The 21,465-nt window shown below is 48.2% G+C and overlaps 1 protein-coding gene across 4 annotated transcripts; it reads left to right on the top strand.

Moving 5' to 3' along the window:
• Nucleotides 1-57: 57 nt before the first annotated feature.
• On the top strand, nucleotides 58-21,465 carry C2CD2L (C2CD2 like). 4 transcript variants are annotated; one of them, XM_080567449.1, is made up of 15 exons: nucleotides 58-201; nucleotides 1,442-1,573; nucleotides 5,595-5,690; nucleotides 6,090-6,209; nucleotides 8,206-8,316; nucleotides 9,146-9,262; nucleotides 9,727-9,844; nucleotides 10,008-10,131; nucleotides 10,665-10,729; nucleotides 11,323-11,450; nucleotides 11,743-11,914; nucleotides 12,604-12,705; nucleotides 13,320-13,453; nucleotides 13,928-14,210; nucleotides 15,683-21,465. In XM_080567449.1, exons 3-15 carry the CDS (start codon nucleotides 5,688-5,690, stop codon nucleotides 15,898-15,900), a joined length of 1,695 nt encoding a protein of 564 aa, XP_080423575.1. In that variant the 5' UTR covers nucleotides 58-201; nucleotides 1,442-1,573; nucleotides 5,595-5,687; the 3' UTR covers nucleotides 15,901-21,465. The 4 variants fall into 4 exon arrangements, with proteins under 4 accessions (XP_080423575.1, XP_080423576.1, XP_080423573.1 ...); XM_080567450.1 differs by lacking the exon at nucleotides 58-201 and adding an exon at nucleotides 237-622; XM_080567447.1 differs by lacking the exons at nucleotides 58-201; nucleotides 1,442-1,573 and adding an exon at nucleotides 1,787-2,215.

Here is a 21,465-nt window from a genome sequence, read left to right as displayed (position 1 = left end):
GGCGCCGCTTTCGGTGACGCGAAGGGCGCGTGGAGGAGCCTGTGCCCGCAGCTGGAGGCCGCGCGGGGCCGCGCGCGCCCCTGAGAAGGGAAGCGCTGCGCGCGGGGGCCGGCACCCGGCTCGGCTCCTCCCGCAGTGCCCGCAACCGCCATGGCGGGCTCGGCGCTACCGAGCCGCGCGCCGCCCCGGCTCCGCCGCCAGGTACGTCACTTCTGCCCCCGCGGTAGGCGGGTCGGCCCCGTCGGCGGGGCGCTGCGAGGGGCCGCTCCGTCAACGGCGTTGCCTGTGGCGAGCCCCGGCGGTCCGATGCGCTTGGCCGCGCTGCGGACGGGGGGCGCCGGCGGCAGCGGGGCTCCCCGGGCACAGCCGCTGCCTCGCGGCGATGCGTGGGGAAGCGGCGCGCGGCCCCGGCGGGCGGCGGCGCAGGGGAGAGCTGCGGGGGCTGGGGGTGGTGTCGGAGGCGGCCGCCGGACGGAGGGAGCTCGCGGGGAGGGACGGCGGGGACCGCCGGCCGGCGGCCTCTGGGCAGCGCTGTCCCTGGCCGCCACCGCGCTGCTCGGCCGCCCGGGGCGGTTAACGGGCTCCCCAGGGAGCGCCTCCGAACCCGGCACCGCCTTGCTGTGTAAGAGCGAGCAACGGAGAGCGGCCTGCGGGGCTGTTGCCCAAGGCATTTCCTGAAGTGCCGGGGGAGAAAAAGTAAAATAAAAAAAAATAAAAAGGAAAAATTTACTCCAGGTCTTTCTATGCCAGGAAACCCATAACAGGTGTTTGGTCTTCAGGTGAATGCTTATGTTGGAAAGGCAGGACAGGCCTGATTCTGCCCACTGACATTTGTGTTCAGATGTGAGTCGCTGAGCAGGAGGTGAAAACGCAGCAGAGGCATAAAGTCTGGTAGTGGCAAGAAGTATTTTCCTTTGCCCTATGTCTGTGTTTACAAGAAGCCTGGTGACCTGAGATGGTTTCTGATGGCTTTTTCTGGGCTGACTGACAGCTGCTGCTGTACGGAAAGAGGCATTTTCTGGTCTGCTGTCTACTGAATTTATGTAAAAGCTGGTAAACTGTAGCTGAGTCTTAAATAAATTTTGAGGCAGACAGGTGTTACTGCAAGGGAAGAAACTGCAGCACAGAGAGAGTGGTTGGCCAGAGATCTTCCTGCAGATGTAGCAGCGGGAAGCATGGGGGAAGTGCCCCCATGGAATGTGACTTGTGAGAAAAGGAGGTGAAAGCGTTTGTTGCTGTCCCTCTACAGTAAGGTTGGCTGGAGCTAAGAGCAGGTAACTGAATAGATTCCAGCTGGGTGATGTGCCGCATGCCTGGTGCGAATGTGTCAGTCAGCACAGGTGGAAAAAGAGTGCAGTTCAGAGAAAGGTGTTTGTAATCAAGAGACAGAAGGGCTGTCAGGGAGCTTATTGTCCTGACCGCATTTGCCTTGCTCTTTCAGGCTGCCAGAAGAGAAGGCTCGCAGCAGCAGCGACGAGGTTGCCTGGACAGATGTGCCGGTGGCTAAGGCCGTGTGGACCCGGGTGAAGAACCTGCCCGCGGGCACCAGAGAGGAAGGCAGGGAACGGAGAAGGTAGCTGCATGCTACAGCGAAGGCTGCCCCGCCGGGCCGCGGGGAGGCGAGCGCTCCGCCGCGCTCCGGCACCGGAAGAGCACGGCCTGGCTGCGGGAACGGCGGTGCCGTGCGCGGGCCGGGCCGGGCCGGGCCGGGGGGGGTCCGCCTCCCGCCGCCGTTGTGCGCAGGCGGCCGCGGGGCGCCGCTGGGGCCGGGCGGCGGCCGCGAGCGGCGGGGGCCGAGCCTGGCCCACGTGCGCCGCGGGGCTGGGGGAAGGGCGGTGCGGCGCGGCCCGGCCCGGCCCTCCTCCTCCTCTCCTCTCTGCGCCTGCTGGGAGGCGGCAGCGGCTGGGCCGGGGCCGGGCGGCGGTCCGTCCGGCATGCCTCCCGGCCCGCCGTGAGGCGCTGCGCCATGGGGCCGGATCCGGGCTGGACTGCGCTGGTGCTGCTCTTCGCCGCCTCGCTGCTCACCGTCGCGGCCTGGCTGCTCCAGTACTGGCGGTCGGCGGCCCTGCGGGCGCCGCCGCGGCGGCGGACGCCAGCGGCGGAGGAGGCCGGGGCCCGGGCGCTGCTCGCTGCGCTGCTCGCCCTCCGGTCCCTGCGGGAGCAGTGGCAGCGGGCCTGGGTGCGAGCCCTCAACAGCCAAGCGCGCCGGCACGGGGTACGGCGGGGCGCGGGTGGTGGGACCCGGGCTGGCTGGGCCGGGCGTCGTGTTGGCGGTGAGCTGGAGGACGGGGGAGCCGGAGTCATCACCGTGAGGCAGGGAAGGGTACTCAGCCTTTGGTCGACCGGGGCTGCGACCCCTTTGTCCTCGGGCTCCGAGGAAACCTCCGTTAACGGGCTGCCAGTCAGGGACCCTGTTGCCTGGGCTGAGATGTGCTGGCAAACACTCAGTGTGCCAGCTTCTCCTTTTGGGCTGCTGTGTGTTGCTGTCTTCTGTACTTGAGGGATAGGGTGCGTAACTAAATGTGAGCATAATGTGGTTTTACAAACTTTGAGCAGTAGCTGTTCGGCAGCACGTTTTGCTTAAAATGGTCTGGGGCCTGAACCTTAGGTCTTCCTTTCCACAAGGAAGTAATTTCACAGGAGCTCACGTTACTGGCAAGGCAAGGGCTTTTGCCTGCAAAAAAAAGGCAAAAAAAACTTCTACAAGGGGAGACGGTTGACCACTATGTGGAAGTGTAGTTTGTCTCAAGGCAAGTTTTGTTGTCATTAAAAATACATAGAGTCAGCTTCTATAAGTATTGTGCAGGAATGAATGCAAAAGGGTTGTCTGTGTAGGATTGCTTACCTGTTACGTGCCTGATGGTTTTACCTTCTAGATTATATTTTCTGCCTGTTACAGATCGATCTGGGAATTGACCTTTTCCAAATGTTAACTTTTTTGTCTTATATAAGTTGTGTCTTCCTGTTTTGAGGTGTACCAGTGACCCTGCCGTAAAACTAGGTATTACTTACTGCCACTGGTATTGACGGATTGACTGCTACTTTGTTTAATTGCATTCAGGCCTTTGCATTTCCACCTTAAGTTCTTTCCACTCTATGTATGTCACCATTTTTGCCTTGTTAGATTGACTTGGAAAAGTTAGCGTAGTTTCTCATTCATTGCTACCTGTAGTAAGTGAAATTGTGCTTTTTAACAGAGAAGTACAGTGGCATCTGGCCTCTTTTCTGCCTTTGATCTAGTTGGGTAAGTAGTAGTTCTAAGTAGTATTTAGAAAATTAGAAACTGGGAAATAGATGTTTATATTGTTGTCTAGGCTCTGATGGTGTCAGAGAACAGAGTTTTCTACATTGGTTTTAGGATGAGCTTATCCTCTGGCAGGTTTTCAATAGATGAAGTATTTTGTTCCCAAGAGTTCATGAAAAAATGGGACTTTTTCACAAACATGCGGTTTATCTGCCAGACATATGGATAAAGATTGAGGTGTCTATCAGACTATAGGCTATGCCTCCTGTGAATTTGGCTGCTCCTTCTCCGTGGATTCTTTGTGTTTTATTTTTGTTTATTCTTAATTGCTTGCGCTTAGTTGTTGAATACAGAGAAAATGAGAAGGTGCCCCTTTCAAAGTAAGGTAAGATATTTTAATGAAGTGGAGGGGAAAAACATGACTGGCCCTGTTGTTGTGTTTGTGTTCCATTTCTTTTACTGGCTACTTGAAACAAATTCAGACACCTTCTTCGTAATCTATTAGCAAACAGTCCCTTAAGTAGACCAAAGGCAGAAGTCATCTGTATTGCAAGCCTGACTTTTATGAGAGAAGGTAGGAGTGATGGTGAGTTATGGTCCAGTTAGTATTGGTTAGATGATGTCCTTGATCTTACAGGATGAGGTACAAGAAGAATGAGAAGGTGGTACTGTATAAGGTTGCTGTAGGACTACTTGCTGCAGGCTGTTGAAACTGACTCTTTTGTCTGGAATTAAACAAGACTAGATTGTGCACTGTGAGACTATGCCCCTGATAGTCGGGTAAGATATAAGAATCTTGATCTGGTGTTTAACGTCAGCTGCTATAACACTTTCTTTTGCTTTCCTTCCTCCCTTTTCTCATCCCTTTTCTTCTCCATTTTACCCTAGTTGTGCAAATAGTCAGGTCCAGTGTTGAACTTGAGGTCTGCATACTGAAAAGGTGCTTCCTTTCATTGTGGAAAACTTCTGAATGTCAGGATATGCTTGATTCATTTATTATGTGTAAGCTGAAACACTGTGGATCCTGCAGGTCTAGAGTCCTCAAAGCCAGCTCTTTATTTTGTGACTGAAAGCATGTTTGTTCTTACGCAGTGTTTGTTGTATTGAGGGGACCTGCTGTCATGAGTGACACTTAGTGACACCCCCCCCACCCCGCTCGTGTCTATGGGGACTGGTGAACAGTGTCCAGTTAAGTGACCAGCGTTGGTGCTTGATGAAAATGGAGGGGAGAGGATGCTCTTGGGTTGGCTAGAGTGAGTTCACTGGGACCTGTAACAAGAAGTGAAGTGTAATGCATTGCGGAGCGTATTTGCCTCTTTTAAGGTGCATGTCCTCTGGAGTCTTGGCCTCCCTGACAGGTTTGAGCTGTGATTGTATTGGGGTCGTCTGTGACATTGGAATAGACTGCCCTATCGATAAGTTAGTTAAGGTTGGACTAGGTGATCTTGGAGGTCTCTTCCAACCTAGATGGTTCTGTGATTAGATTGACCAAGCAGAGAGAAGGAGCTGTAAGGAGAGAGGCAAGGAAACCAAGAAGAAGTGAGATGATGCCTGTTCTGATACAGAATTGTTGCAAGCTTTCTGGGTGCTGTGCTTGGCAGAGTGTTCTTGGGGATGGAGAGCTTAAGTATGGGCAAGGTATGTGTTACTCAGATGATAACTTAATGGGGAAAGGGGAAGGAGACCGGCACATGAAAGAAAGAACTGGTGAGCATGAAACTGGAGTTCTGGGTGCTCTTGAAATAGAAAGCGTACTGACGAGGTGAGGCTGTGGTGAGATGGGAAGTCCTCTGGTCGTGGAGAGAAGGGACCGATTTGATACTCTGGACTGAGCTAGGTAGGTGAACATGCAGATCTGGTGGAGGAGGCTTGCAAGAAGAGGAAATGGCTGGTATAACTATTATGAAATGAGAAAATGCCCAAGACAGTACAGGACTGCAAGGGACTTTAGCCTGCATGTGAAGGCTGGGGTGATAGTTAACAGTGAGGGATAGTTACATTTTTGCTGTCCTCGCCCTTTCTTCAGTGCTGGGTATGGGGAGGCAGTGGAGGCTGGGGGTTGAAGAGTTGTGGTCCCGTTGTCCAAAAGCTTGTCAGCTGGCAGTGGGGAGCGATCCATTTCTCCATTGAGCCTTTCAGTTTAGAGGCTTGGTCACAGGGAGAGCTGCCTGGCGTCTGTGTTGAGAGGAGTCAGGGAGGGTAGAGTTGTGTCGTGGATGTCTTCGTGCTGGTTGCATTCATGGAAATGGACCAGAACGTCCCCGGGGCCCTGTGTTAGACTTGCTTATCTTCTTTGAAACTGCCTGGGATACTGTGACCAGCGGGAACTAACGGATCTCTATTTTCATAGAGTTCAGTGCAAATCACATTTGAAGAGGGTCCTCAGTTACCACCAGCAGCAAATATAAGCTGTGTGACGTGCAAAGGCCAGTCGGACTGCAGCATGGTAAGGCTTTGCTGTTCTGAATTATAGCATGTGGGGTTTCTCTGTCGACTGATGGCATGTTCTACAGAGACTGCCAACACTTGTGTGATAGAGATTGCAGCTCTGGGGCTGTACATCCGTGAGCTCTGCAAGGGCGGGTAGAGCTGAGGTGTAGGGATGCTGAATCTGAATATCAGGGTAGTGCAGTGGAGAGAAGAGAGCTTCTGTCACTGTTACATCCTTATTGCCTCACGTGTGGAGTCTTAAATGGCAGATCTGCAGTACAGAACTGGAGCTGACAGTAAGCCTGATGTTTCCTTGCCACAATGGGTCAACCTTACCTATTGCTTTTATAGGTCTTGCCATCTTGCTTCTGCTTATTACCAAGGACATAAACCTATTGCTTTCTTTTCTCTGTAGGTGCTTTACTGCCATCTGTCTGCAGAAGCCGTGAAATTCCCTGTCTCTGTAACGCAGCAGTCCCCAGCTGCTGTTTCTGTGGATACGTATCATGTCACTTTGTCTCTGCTGCAAGCTCAGGTAATGGTTGTAAAAAGTTTGCCATTGAATTTGTTCTTTCACCTAGCCCTACGCTGATGGAGGAAGGAGGCCTTGTTCTAGAAGGAGAATCTAGGCATTGCTAATGTTTGGCAGGGAGGCAAATGTTCCTGATAAGTGTGCTGAGTCCTGTTTACTGAGCATTATACTGCACATCTTGGGTGTGTAACGTCACTGTAGCAAAATCCAGGATCAGAGAGATTCGAGGAGTGGCAATGTTCTATACTTAGTTTTTAAGCACTTCTTTAAAAAGCAAAGGTCCAGAGTTCAAAATCCCTTGTAGTGCAATGGATAGGGAAAGTCACATCCTGTGTGTATGTCCAAATACTGTTTTGTCCTGTTACTGGTGTGGGAGAAAAAAATCCATGGTAAGAAATAATTTTCCTGTCAGGAACTCCCCTAAATACATTCACAAGTTCGTTATTCAGATCTTTGTAGAATCATAGAAACACAAGGTTGGAAAGGACTTACAAGATCATCTAGTCCAACCATCCTCCTGTCACCAATACTACCCACTAAGCTACTAAATCATGTCTCGTAGCACCTTGTCCAGGTGCTTCTTGAACACCACGAGGTGACTCTACCACCTCTCTGGGCAGGCTGTTCTAGTTCCTGACTACTCTTTGAGAGAAAAAGTTTTTCCTGATACCTAATCTAAATCTCCCCAGGCGCATCTTGTGGCCATTTCCTCGAGTCCTAGCAGTGGTTATCTGAGAGAAGAGACTGACCCCCTCCTCATCACAACCTCCCCTCAGGAAGTTGTAGAGTGCAATAAGGTCTCCCCTGAGTCTCCTATTCCCCAGACTAAACAACCCCAGCTCCCTTAGCAGGTCCTCATAAGACTTGTGCTTAAGACCCCTCACCAGTTTTGTTGCCCTTCTCTGGACACGCTCCAGGGCCTCAATGTCTTTCTTGTAGTGAGGGGCACAACACTGAACACAGCACTCAAGGTGCGGCCTCACCAAAGGCTGAGTACAGGGGGACAGCCACCTCCCTGGTCCTGCTGGCTGCACTATTTCTGACACAAGCCAGGATGCCATTGGCCTTCTTGGCCACCTGAGCACACTGCTGGCTCATGTTCAGCCGAGCATCGATCAGCACTCCCATCTTTTCTGCACTGAATATTGGAGATAGAGATGCTTTTTCTGGAAAATAAACTGTGAAAGTGAAGTGGGTGTTAACTCCATAGTTTCTTTCTGGTTGGCTTTGCCAATGTATGTCTGCTGGTCAGAATACTTCAAGTACCATTTGTCCCAAATGTCTTGGCTCTTTTGTATACCTCTTGTCGGTTAGTTATTTGACTACTGTGTCCCAGATCTGTTGCTTTCAACAGATGACCTTAGATGTTCGTGTTTAAAAAAATGTTCAAAAGTTGCTTGTCTTTCAATTATTTTTGAGCTATATTAAATTTCATTACGCTGTTTTTACTAGAGATGCTGAGTCAGGAGTTCTTCCTCTGTCATTCTGTTTCTGTATTAATGATGCCTTTATTCTGTGTGGGTGCGGAACTTCTGAACTGAACTACAGAATGCTGTACAGTCTGGTTTGTTGTTGCAGACTGTTGGTGACCTAGATGAGTTTTCAGGCACAGATCGTCTCCTAGAGACTTACAAATGTCTGTGCGTATGTTTGGTGGTGGTTAATAGATGTAGCTCAGCAAATATCCTGTATTGGTACCCAATTTGCTCTTTCAGATTGTCCTGCAGGCTCTGTGTTTGACCAGAGAAATAACATAGTTTTCGCCTCTGACTGGCGTCTGGGCTTCCAAAGGCAGTGAGAGAGCTGGGTCTGAGTATGAAGTGATGAAACTTCTGCATTTCGTTACTCTCAGAGGCCCAGGACCACCTACGTTCTTACTTGCTGTCTTCAGTTGCTGCACGGACTGGCGTGGGGCCCTTTGTGTTGACGAATTTGAAACAGGGCAGAAAGTGCCTGATAAAAACAGAGTGTTCCTGACTGCATATTTGTTCCGGGTCAGGTGGAGATCCACTTGGAGGAGATACAGAATGAGGGTCTCCTGGTGTCATGGACATTCAAGGACAGACCAGACTTGAATCTGTCAGTTCTTCCAAGATTTCAACCTCGTGAGGTAAGCAAACGGGGAAGCTGGACTCAAGCAGAGGAAGGGCAGGAGGGGTGGAAACAGTGTGCAGACAGGAAGAAGGCTGCTGCAAAGGAGAGAGTTTGACAGCTCAGTGTTGTGGCCCTTCTGTGGCAAGGAGGGGATTCTTTCACCCTGGAATCAATACTAGCTCAGCTATGTTAAGAGTTTATCCTTAAGAGAGCTGAAGCAGTAATGATGCCTGTTTACCGAATTCCTCTTTACATCTGAACTCTGAATAGAGTCTGTGTAGCAAAAAAGGCTTTCAGTCTTTGTAGGATCTCCCGCTGTTTTTGCCAAATGTGTGGCTGCAAAACGAGCTGGGGTATTTTTTTTGGAGTTGTAAAGTGTGCAGAAGCTATAGGTATTAGTGACTTGATGAGCTGAACACCGATGTGCTTGCACTTCTGTGCCCCAAACAGTTCTGTTTGTTAGTTTTATTGACACACTTGTTGCCTTATATTGTGTAAATGTAGGAATTTAGCTGTTCTTGTGAAGGTGTGGTAGTACCATTTCATGAGGCAGTGATGATGTGGCAAACTCTGAAGGCTTTATTGTCAAAATTTGTAATAGATGGACTACAGATGTAAAAGGTCAGTTTGGTTCATGCAGTTCATGCAGGTTATACTTGCCTGCAGCTATTACAGCAAAGCTTAAGCACTGAGGAGGAGGCATACAGGATAGAGGAAGAGTATATAGGAGGGTATTACTGGGAGAAAGGCTGTGTAGAGGCTTGAGAGGCAGTTGTACCTGTATAAGGAGAAAATGTATCTGCCTCATTATGACATTTGTGTGTTTCCTTTTGATTTGTGGAGAGAAGAATGACGGGAGTGTGGGTCTGTCTACCATAAAGGATCTGATCGAGGATACCATTGTCAGCACGCAGCCAGCCTTGATGGTACATCTGAAAGCCTGCACCGCAGGAACTGGTGCGGTAAGACTCTCTTCTTGCGATATTCATGCCTTGAATGCTGTGCACTGGGGTGCTTCTGAGGGCTGAGACTTAGGCAGGAATCCAAGGGCTAAGTCTCACTTCTGAGCAACAGCCACATCCCTCGCTGTGCTGTCATAGGAACTGGGGTATTGTGGCATGGGAAGCAGGGAGAATTAGAGTGGGACAGACCTTCAGCAGTACGGTCATCTTCAGTTCCCCTTCTAGTAGCCAGCAAGCTCATTCTGTCTGTCTCTTTTCCTGTCTGCCTTAAATTTCATATCTTAAGTAAGATGGGGGCTAACTGGAGGTTTGTAGCTTGGGGGGCCTGCAGCATCTCTGGATGGCTTTGTGGGTATTCCCATGAGGAGCACTTGGGAGGTGCAAGCACAAATGCCGCGTGTCTTACCACTGTTTGCTGACAAGAGAATGGCAAAGGTGTCGGTCTTTCTCTCATCATTCCTCAGGTATCCAGCAGTAAATTGACTCGAGATTCCCCATCCGGTGTAGTAGCAGGCCCTCTAGGTTCAAAGCTTTTACTACGGAATCTTCATGTGCTGAACTTGGGCTCCCAGGAAAAGGGAGGTAAGCCTGAAAACATGGTTCATCTGAAGCAGGGGAAGTGCAGAAATGGTGAGGTTAGAGTGCGTGGATGTTTTGTGTGGCTTTGAATGGACATATGCACACATGTCCACTAAACTCTGCCTTGTGTTGACAGGTACACATGTACTCGCTTTCTCTGTTGCAGGAGTTGAGGAGATATGCTGTGTCGTAGAGCTAGACAGTCCCCCACAGCAGAAATGGATGAGGCCAGTGACAGCTGGTAGTGCCGGCACTGCTGCAGAGATGGAGTGGAATGAGGAGCTCGTTCTGTAAGTGCCTGCTGGTCTATTGGTTGTTGCAGTGGAGGCAGACTGGCGTAGTCTCTGGGTGTCATTACCACTCTGCAGTACCTGATGCAGGTGGTGTGGAGGTGATGTCTGTATAGTAGGGTGGCTTGTGTCTGTGCTGGTCTGTGAGTTCCAGTGATCAGCCCCAACTCATGTACATATTATTTCCTGCTTCCCTGAATAGTGTGTGTTTTAACTGGATGGACAGAAGTGCTGATCAAGGGGAATGTGGGAGCATGAGGCCTGCCCTGGAGTTATCTGCCTTCCAGACAGATTGCCATCTTAACTTGCCCTGACAGCCTACGCAGCCCTGCATGGGACATAAATTGAGTTTTCCTCTTCTTGCTTGCTGCCCCTTATTGTGTCCTCCAAAATAATACACACTTACAGGAGCTTTGGAAAGATGATGAGGGTTGTGAGATTTGTGGAAGGGAAAATATATAATAGTTGTGTTTACTCTGTGGTAATTTTGCAAAGACTGCCTAATAGCAGCCTATCTATTTCTGTTTCAACAGTGAGTTGGGACCTAGAAGTAAGGAGCTGAAGCTACAGGTGCTGGGGAACAGTGGCAGAGGTGAAGGTAAGTACAGGAAGCCATAAAATGGATTCTAAGACAAGGTGACAAACAGGCCTAAGGGACTTGCTGTGATTTGAGCCTGTGGATCTTCTTTGTAGTTATGATGTATTATGAGCAGGATTATATCTGATATCTGCACGGGTTTTTGTATCCAACATTTTGTGAGTCTTTGACTGCGTGAAGTAACTCTCAAGTCTGTTGTTCTTAGTTAAAGGCTCTTAGTGACCTTTTTGGTACCTGGGAGGTTCCCATGGCCTGCACTTTCTAACCTAGAAGCAGTGAGAGGGATGCAGATATTTGCCCCCAGGTATTGGAAGAACAATGCAAAGGGCTCTTAAGTCTTGTGATTTTTAGTCAGCTAGGGACTAATTACAGCACCCATTTTTGAAGGAGGCCACAAAAGCCCAGGTTCTTTAATGTGGTTAATTTGTGCAAAGCATAGCCTCCTCTGCTGAATCTGGGAGCTACTGGAGCCAAGGGGATCTGATTTGTTGGCCTGTGGGACCACTTTCCAAAAGCACAGGGAGCTTGTGAGAGGTCTGAGGTGCTGAAGTTGTGTGGTGTTTTTTTTTTTTTTCTCCTCTTCCCTCTTGCAGATGTGCTGCTGGCACATACTACTCTTTTGCTTGATCCTTTGAGCAAACGGCCATCTGGGAGACAGATCTGCTCTCTGGCCCCTGGAGCTGGGCAGTCACTGGCTGCTGAAGCTACCGTTATACTGGAGGTGAGCAGGCAACCAAGCTCTGTGAATGCATGATCTGGAAATATTTGTAATGCGAGGCTCTAGCTGGAAATCAGCATTACTAGGCCTGCGCTTGTTGCAGGGGACCAACAGACACCTAGGCTGAGGAGGTGTATCACCTTGCCCTTAGTCCCTGAGCTTTCCTCTGTTTGGCTGACATTGTAGTGAGAATGGCTCCTTGGTGCCCGGAGGGGTAGCTTTTGTCATCCGTATCGCCTGCCTTTACTTCTGAGAGGAGGAGAGCCCCTTCTGAGCTGTGTCTTACCCTTTGTAGCTGCTATACCAGGATTCTTCTACATCTCTAAATGCTCAGCACGCCACATCTCTGCGTACCAGCGTCACCCCCACCAAGAAGGTGGAGATGGACCGGACCATCATGCCTGATGGCACGATCGTGACTACTGTCACCACAATTCAGTCCCGGCCCAAGGCCGACTGCAAGCTGGGTGAGGCTGCCCTAACACAGGAGTCTTGTAAAGGTGGGGTGGGGTGGGGTGGGGTATATTCCTGAGTTTGTTTACGCAGGCAGCAGTAAAACTGTTTAGCCATTGTATGTTGTGGTTGTTGTGGACTTGCACCTTAAGTATTGGATGGGTGGGTGGTGCTTTTGGCTTCTGAGTTACTAATGTCTTGTGGCTGTCTGGAGACTAGTATGTAGCCTTGAGGGAGGGAATTGATGTAGCCCAGCTGGGGAGAGTTGTGAGAGGGACAAGCCTCTCTGACATCTTTTGGTGGCAGGACTCATCTGTGTATACTGGTGTTGCATAACTTCTGCCTACATAACTGCTAAATAAATTATGCTCTATGTACTGATCGCAGGCTTGAAAACATGTTGACCTTGCTTGCCAGTGGTTGGTGCTGCTCAGTGTCTGTCTGATGTCTTGGTTAATGTGGTGCTGGATATTTTGTGAGGCAGGGCTGGGAAACAGCACAAACAGGGCCTCGTGACAGGGCTGCTTCGCATGTCTTGTTCCAATAGGCTTCTTGCAACTTCAGTGCTGCAAAGCCTCATGGCAGCAGACTCTGCAGGCACTCTGCGGGGGGTGGGGGGGAGGGATGGGGCACAATACGGTGATGAAGTTGCCTAAACTTCATCTCCACTTACTGTTGTCTCTGCCTGTCTTTCACCATGAAGATTCACCCTCAAGATCACCGTCCAAGGTGGAAGTGACTGAAAAAAAGACAACGGTTCTTTTGGAGAGCAGCTGTCCTCGCAGCCTTTTGCCCAGCAGTAGCAGTAAGTGCTTGCAAGTCAGAAGTTCCTACTGGAGCGATGATGTTCCTTAGCCTTTCTTGAAGAGTGTCTGTCTGAATGTGGGTCACTGAACTCATCTGCACTTGCTGCAGAAGAGTAAGTCCGAGTGATTGAGTGAAGAGGGTAAGGGGGAGGGCAGGTAAAAGAAATTCCACCGTGGCTCTCTGGTTCATGATTATGAGTGTTTCCTTGCTTGACAAGAACATCCCTAAGTTATCTGGAGCCAATGAGATTTGGTCATATTGTACTTGGCATCTCTGTTTGTCTCTGAAATAGAATGCTGCAGCTCCTTGGATGCTTTGTGGCTGAGGCTGTGAGACCTCCTGGGAGTCTCTGGAAATCTTTCTTAAGTGGGAGGTGGGAATGGTATTTTAATGATATGCCTTTAGGAACTTCAAACTTTATAGGTGCCTGAAAGACTTGAGAGCTCTACAGAGCATTCTTCTTTTAGTTTGTTTGGGCAAGTCTGTAATAAATACTGTTCTCTACCTTCACTTACACATAGTTGCCTGTTAAAAGCATCATGGTCAGCAAGTAACCTCTTCCCTGTGCTGAAGGATGCTACTTCAAGTGTTGGTATCTTTCTTGTTGCTCAGGGGACAGCCAGATGCCTAATGGCTTGGATCCGGTGGCTGAGACGGCAATCAGGCAGCTAACTGAGACAAATAACAAGCCCGCAAAGAAGACCCCAACAAAACGTAGCACGCTGATCATCTCGGGAGTTTCCAAGGTCTCTGGCAGTTAGGGGGCTCCATTTCCTGTCTGGGAGGCTATTTCTATGGATGTCTGTGTAAAACCACCCTATTCTGTAGGGAATGGTGTGGAAAAGTACCAGCACAGAGGACTTGCTCAGCAGAGCCTTTTTGCTGCATCCTTGTATTTTGTCGCTGCTTCCCGTCAAAGGTACCTCAGCAGTCTGCAGGGCAGCTGCCAATGGAAGTTCACAAAGCACTGGCAGCAGAAAGGGAAGCTTTTGCATTAGTCATTTGGGAACCTCATGGAAAATGTAAGGAGTTATCCTGGGACTTTCCTATGTGAGAGAGGGAAGTGCTGCAAAATGCCATGGAATCAGATATCTTCCAGTATGTTTCAGCAAAAAGTGACCGCTGCACATCTGTGCTTTCTTAGCACTGATGAGCAGGATTGGAGACAAATGCAATCCTTTAGACCCTGCCTTCCTGTCTGACTTTTTAACCCCCTCCAGGTACCTATTGCTCAAGATGAAATGGCACTTTCTCTGGGTTATGCTGCATCCATGGAGGCCACAGTGTACGGGGCTTCTGGGGCGGTGAGTGCAGGTGACCAGATGCAGGATTCTACTGAATCGTCACAGCTGCTGGAAGCGTCGCCATCAGGACAAGGGGCCAGTCAGGAGCTGGATGAGACAACGCGATCAGACATCTCTGAAAGACCATCCATGGAAGATGTTGAATCTGAAACTGGCTCCACAGGAGCCCTTGAGACCAGGAGCTTGAAAGATCACAAAGGTGAGGTTGAACTATCGTACAGTAGCTAATGTCAGCTTGTGCCTGAGGACAAAGTGACAGCTGAGTTCCCTGCCCTGAGTTAAGGGTCTGCAGCCAGCTTTTGGGGCGGTGAAGAGTGGCTTCCAGTGGAGCCCTGGAAGAGCCCACATATCTTCTATGTTCCCTGCTGAATTGGTTTCAAACACCTTTATGCAGTTACCCGGTTCCTGTAGGCTTTATGGTTTGTGTGCTGTCTTAGATGGAAGCCCTTTGTAGCTTGCATGTTCCCAAGACCCTGTTTTGACCCCCTTGTTTGCACGTCAGACCCATGTCTGTAAATAGTGATTCCTCCTCCGAATTCTGATGCTGCTATGGCACAGAAACAGAGGCTGCCCAATAGCAGATTGTGTGGACCTCGATGCCTTCCCTGTTTCTCCATTAGCATCAAAGTAGCTAGCTCTTCTGATACCATAGGGTGTCTGCACAGACTCCCTGATTTTAAATTGTGGGGCAGGTCTGCCCTGACTGAGATGTTTTTTTGGAGTTTCTAGGGTTGCATCAGTTAGGCAGACTGCATGCCTTGCATTTGTTTGCTTGAAGCTGTTATAGTTACAGCTAGCTACTAAACAAAAGTGAGCACCAAATCTCAATTTCTCAGAATGAGAGTGGGGGAGGGTTTTTTTTTTGTTTTTTTTTGTTTTGGGGGGTGGGGGGGGAAGGGGTGTGTGTGTGTTGTACCTTGTTACAGTTTGAACTGTGTTGATCCTTTGTTTGCGTGTCAGTGGGTGAAAAAGTATCTGGCCCAGATTCACGAGAGACATGGTGGGCAGGGAAAAGAAGGAAGAAGAAAAACAAAACCCCTTTTCTGTAGGAAATGCTGCTGTAGCATTGAATAATGTGCAGGTTTGGATATGCATTTTTGTACCCTTTTGGTGCTGACAGTGATCAGCATCTCCATCCTGTCCTGCCTCGGTTTATCACCTGGAGCCATCACTGTTATTTTTCTCCAGATTTGGACAGCTTGTGAAAGTACAGGCAGCTGTGCTGAGGGCTTGATGACCAGCTAATCTGGATGCTCTTTAGACAGTGTAGTCTGAGATGCCTTTTCCCTGTTGTGTGTTCCTGCTGGTGTCTCCACACTGTGACATTCCCACTCATTTTCCATTCACACCAATTTTACCTTTTAAGTTGCAATTCTCCATGACTCTGCTAAAGTGAGGATGTTGCTGCATAAAAGGACGTTTACGTACAGGACACGTGCCAGTGTTTAGTGAAACAGCTTGTGGGTATTGCAGTCTGCCCTGAATGTAGACTTTGCCTTGAGGTTGGGAGCTGAGATTCGCTGAGCTGCTGTGTGCTTTTGCTGCTCAGGCCAAAAGAGGTCTCCTGCCTCTTGTATGAGAGTGGCCAAATGACATGGTGTGTTTGTTGCCCCTGAGACTTGCCAGGGCAGGATACCATTGTGGTTTCCATCTCCTTTTCTGTCTTTGCAGTTAGCTTTCTTCGGAGTGGTACGAAGCTCATCTTCAGGAGAAAGACCAAGCAGAAGGAAGCCGGCCTGAGCCAGTCACATGATGACTTGTCCAATGTCACCACTAGTTCTGCCAGCAAGAAGAAAGCCGGCAGCTTCTCCCACCGCCTCATCAAACGCTTCTCCTTCAAGTCTAAATCCAAACCTAAAGCTAACGACAGCACAACAGGTGAGAACTGAAGGACGGAGATGCTGGTTGGAAAGATTATACAGAAATCCTGTTTTAGTCTTTTGTCTTCCCACTCCGTGGTATCTGAGTTCTGCAGTCCAGTTCCTTCCAACCTTGGCGGAGGGAAGACACCCCAGTGCTTTACACTGTTTGGGGAGCAAAGGTAGTGTACCCAGGGCTGAGACTGCACAGCCTTCTCTGACTGTTATGCTCTCCCCAAAAAAATCCAGCAGGCATGCTAATCCCCTTGGGGTTCCCAGGAGCTGCAGAAGTGACTCTGTATAGCTGTCCAGCTTCACTAGGTGTTTCCTGGGACCTTTCAAGTGACAGCCTCAGAGTTAAAAACTGAGAAACTGCCAAGTTACCTGCATTTTCAAGAGCTGCGGTATGTAACCTTGCTCCATTCTGCTCTTGAGAGAGGATGGTGCAGTTGCTGGCCATTCTGTTGTTGCTCCTGCTCGATGCAGAGGCTGTAACGTGACTGAGGTGTGGTGTGGGATGGTGTGTGCATTCCTGGGCTATGTGCTGTGAGCAGAACAAGCTGCTGTTCCCCACCCAGATCGGCTGTTGGAATGGTCTCCGTTTCAGAAGGTGTGGAGGGTGCCTTTTTTCTGTGCTATACTGATGAAGAAAGGAGTCTCTAAGAAGGAGAAAACCTTAACCGCTAGATGAGTTTTTGTAGAAGACCAAGTCCTTGCAAGAACATCTGTTTGCTGCTTTTGGTGCTTCTTTATCTATGTTCTGGAGTGGGGAAGGGGCCATGCTACATATTTGTACCAGCCATCTTCCTGTACAAGTGGAACTGTTTTCCTTGTAGGTGGTTAGGGCCATCTCTGGTAGGGCACTGGGGAAACAGAGGCTATGGTCCAGTTCTGTAGTTCTCTTTAGCAGTTCTAACTCCAGTGACGGACGTGCTGGGGATGAATAGTGAGGAACGTGGCAATGCTAGCGAAAGGGCAGTGTGATGTGGAACCTGAGGCTGTGTGGTGTAATGAGTGAGGAGCTTACATGTTTTCACTGATGAAAGGCATTTCGTGTAGTAGAAAGAGCCTTTCTTGATGGCATGTGAACTAACCTTCTTCTAGAAAATGTTATCCTCTATGTTTAAAGTGTGGGCCCTTCTGCAGTGGGTGTTTTTTGAGGGAGAGCTGCATGGGGGGAAAAATCAGCTGCTTGCACAGGAGGAAACTGCCCTTCTAAATGAATGTTTTTCCAGTCTCTTGAAATATGTGCATTGTGAATATCCCAAGAGGCCCTGTTTGGATGAGTGTAACATCACACCTTAGAAAAATGTGTATTAATTGTTAAAGCAGATTGTTTGAATGGAAGCTCTTGCTCTTCTGTAGAGCTGTAGAGATAGGGAAATGGGTCAAAGGGGAGGAAAAGAAATTTGGTGGAGAGATCATGTAAGGCTGGCTGGGTTCTTTAGCTCTGCTCTCCTGTTAAAATACCTCCTGACGTGGGGGCTGTTGCTATAGTTCATTTAAGATGCAACCCAATTGGAAAAATAGTAGTACTCTGTAATTGTTCGTGATACAATGCATTGTGTTATTCAGAAGGACAAATCCTGGGTTACTGATAAGGCCATGTGCTATTTCCAAAGACTGGAATGTGTTTGGTATGCCGTTGTGAAACAATTTACAGGCAGGAATTTTAGAGTGCATCTCAAAAGTATCAGGAAGTTGGGAAGGCCAGAGTCACCTGGGGCTTGGATTGAAATTGCTGATGTATGTCAAAAGAAGCAAGGATTCTCATTCTGAAACTGTATGTTCCCTACAAGGTTGGACATGCCAGGTAAATAGGACTGTTCTAGCTGGCTGACCAGGAACTTCTCCATCTATTTCATCTGGTTTGGAAGTCTTTCTGTTATCCCCAAGCTCTTTCATATAGTTTATCCTTTGTTTCTTTACTTGTCAGTATGGTACTGTGGCTAGACCCTTATGTCTTTAGTAGCGAGCTGCATTGTGCACTACGGATGTCAGAGTGCTTGCCCTTTCTCACCAAAAATCATTTTCCTTGATGCAAGTAAATAGTTCCTGCTGTACCACTTCTGGAAGTTGGCAGTCTGTGGCTGGCCTCTAGTGATCCAGCTGCTGGTTTGTTGTAGCCTTCCTTCTCCAGGTTGGCTGGGGAGTCATCTGTGGCACTGTCATTCACAGGTGTGGCCTTGTTCCCAGAGCCTCAGGGTTTGGTTACAGTTTGGTGTTCTCTCTTGCACCATCGCTCTGTCACTCACATTACTTGACACTCTGTTTTTTGTTGTTGTTCTTTCTTAAATGTGCTGGCTGAGCCTAGACAGCACCACTTCTCTAGTGGGCTGGCTGTGAAACCTTGCATTAGAAATGGCTGTTTGAACTGAAGGGAACTTTAGGAAGAGCCAGCAGCTTTTCAGTTACAGATTTATAATTGGACCTTCTGTGAGTCTATTTTAATATTCACATGTTCTTTAAAACCACGAGCAGTGTGAGCTACCTTGGCATGGAGTTGCTGCTGGCAAATGCCCAGGGCTCCCACCTGTACTTCTGGAATGTGAATTTGGGACTTGTGTGTGTAAGAAGGGCTGTGAGGGATAGCAAGTGCTGCCTTTCTTGGCATGGGTTACTGGAAAATGTCAGTGAGGTTCTCCTCTGGTAAACGCTTAGCTAGTTTTTAACTAGAATAGTTTGCTCTACCTTGCAGGAAGGAGGCGATAGGAAAGCTCGAAGTAAAGCCAAAACTAGAGTTCCTCACCATCCTAAGGGGACTGAGGATTTTTTTCTAGCTGCATAAAATGGGCAATTCCTGGAATAAATCCATGGGCCTTACTGAACTTGTTCCCACTTTGTGGGCTCCAGGATATGGCTGCTAATGAGTGGCAATGGAATTACTATTTTTGATTTTGAGCTTTGACCTGTCAGAAATATTGGGACTATCCTGCACTGTTGTCCATGGAATGAATGGCACACAGGGTGCACAATAGTGATTGTGTATTCTCCCTTGAATTTTTGGTGGCGCTCTTTATCACGGGCAGTATATTGGATATGAAAGTTTGTATCTGGCTAGATATCTGGCTTGCAACGGAAAGGGTTATTGTCAAGTTCAGATGCAGTATATCCCCAAACATTAATTCCTGCATCTGCTTATGTTTTCTTTCTGCCACATCATTGCTCCTCAAAGTTCTACGGTGTAGGACTGATATTGTAGCCTTTGATTTCCTACAAAATCTTCTCTGAGTGCAGAATATTTTTTTCAGAGTATTTGGGTAAGCTGGTGTTTGAAGGACAGTGGGGCAAGGGAGAATGGCACAACTGTGTGCACTTGGAGTATTTTACTTTTGGTATGTTACTGAGTTAACGCATCCATCCTTCATATCTGTACATGATTTCGTTTCTCTCGTGCAAGGTTAGTTTTGTCTTCCAAAGTATTAAGTGTCTGTTTTTTTTGTAGTCCTGGCTATGTGAGCATGTGCGAATCTCCTGACTTACTGCAGCCAAGAATGGTAACAAATCCACCTTGTGGGGGAGGTGTGATTATTGGCCTGAGAAACGATTCTTTTATCCTAAATATCCTAACTTTCTCAAAAGGAAAGGGAAGGTCATGGAAGTCTCTGGTCTCCAGAAACTGTAGAGAAGGTCCCATGGAGTTTTCACTCATAAAACTGATGTATAAAAAATCTGTTTGTATTTAGTCACTGCTTGTGCTTTTTGCTTTAAAACAAAAGAAATGGTGTTTGAAATCAGCTTTTCCCTGTTTAACTTCTTGTGGGTACTCATGCCCTCGCCTTGGTGCCATTGCAGGGTCTGTGGTATTTCATAATGACTGGGACCCCAGAGTAACAACAGTGTGCAGCATGGGCTGCCATCTAACTTTTTGGACTCAAAAGATCTGCCATTGCTGTCTTAAGGGCAGGCTCAATATTTGCACCTCATGAAATTGATCCTTGACCAAATATGTGGGGGAAGAGGAGTGTCAGAGCGGTGGACTTGAACAAAGAGATGCTTCTGAAAGAGTTCAGCCTACCTATGTGGGCCTATATTCCAAATGCAACGTTTCATTGCTGGCTACGCAAGTAGAAAGAGTGACTGTTAAATAAAGCCAAAGTATACTTTTTTTTTTCTTCTTCCTGGTGTTTTAGCTGAACAGAGTTAGGATTTACATATGCCGTGTATTTTCACTTCTTTGAAAAAAAAAAAACAGATTGCTCTAGCTGTATGCTTGTAACTATAGTTGTCTGGACACACCCTTTCCCCCTGTTTTGGTAAGGCTTTTAAGAACCTTCCTGTTGAAAAGCCCTTAGCATCTGCCTGCAAAGGGTATTCTGTGATTCTGTAGCCTCTTAAAGTAAGAAAAAACATTCATGTGAATGAAGGGGACTGCAAAACCTCGTTTCGGGGTGGGGGGCGTACCGTAGGCTTTAATGTGGTGGAACTTGACTGAAGCCTGGTAGGACAGGGACTCTTTGTCAGGTGATAGGGTTGGAATTAGATGATCTTTAAGATCCCTTCCAGTCTAAAACATTCTATGGTTCTGTGACTTGGAGAGGAGGTTCAAAGCATGTACAATCCAAAGGTAGAGGGATTGTATACATGCATATGTGTTTGCATGTACTTGTGAACAGTGTGTTCTCTGTGAATACCGATCACACTGCAAAGTGAATGGACAGGGTCAATCAGTGGGCCGGGAGAATGGCCTTAGGAGCCTCTGTGGTATCCACGAAATATTTCTAACCCTGATATACCTCCCCAGAGGTCAACTTGAGAAAGGCAATCTAGATACTGCACCTGTGAATGCCCTCAAAATGCTTCTGTAGTTGAGGATGGGTTTTTAGGCAGATTTGGCTGAAGTGGGGGAGAGAGGGTGGAGACTCTTTCCAGCTAGTTGGAAAGCAGTTCAGGGGAGGGGAGTGTCATGAAAACTTCAAACCGATGTGAGTGTAAGAGGCACGTCCTGTTTCTACACTAGATCTGCGTGTATGTCAGTGTGTATGCTAAAAAGTGTTGTTTTATTTTTAGATTTGTTTTTAGAGATGCTGCTTCATGTGACAGCTACTCTCGTTTCCTGTTTGCTAATCCTATAGAGAGGTTGTTACTGGGTAGCTGGTGAGATGCTTGACTGTTGGGTGGATGGTATTTGCGTGTTCTGGAGTCTTTTGCCTTGTTCTCCCTTCCCTGCCCCTAGTTCATGGTGAGTGTAATGGTAGAGTAACAGTTCTGTTGGTGGTCAAACTTCTGGAAAAGGTCTTTTTGTCTACGTGTAAGAATCACAGCTCTTTCTACAAGCGTAACTGCTCCGTACCACCTGTCCTTGCTTGTAGAGGTACTGGACCAAATACCCATGCTGAATCTGAATTAGCACCCCTCCTTTTGTGTGCTTTTTTTTTTTTGTACTTTAATACCTTCTTTCTGGGTGGCTTATTTTAACCCCAGATTGTTTAAAGGAAAACAAATAGGAACTGTGTAGTTACTTAAGAGATGAAAATAAAATGACTTAATTCAGAGTAAATGAATGAAGTTCTTGCACCTTTGTAAATGTTGAAGAATTCCATTGCTGTGTAATGGCTGAACCTGTTAACTTATTAAAACACATGGAAATGAAAA

Source organism: Anser brachyrhynchus, assembly GCF_964034855.1.
Source record: "Anser brachyrhynchus genome assembly, chromosome: 25".
Lineage (NCBI taxonomy): Eukaryota > Metazoa > Chordata > Aves > Anseriformes > Anatidae > Anser > Anser brachyrhynchus.
The sequence above is the reverse complement of the archived record's forward strand: the minus strand, read 5'-3'. Positions and strand labels throughout refer to the sequence as shown.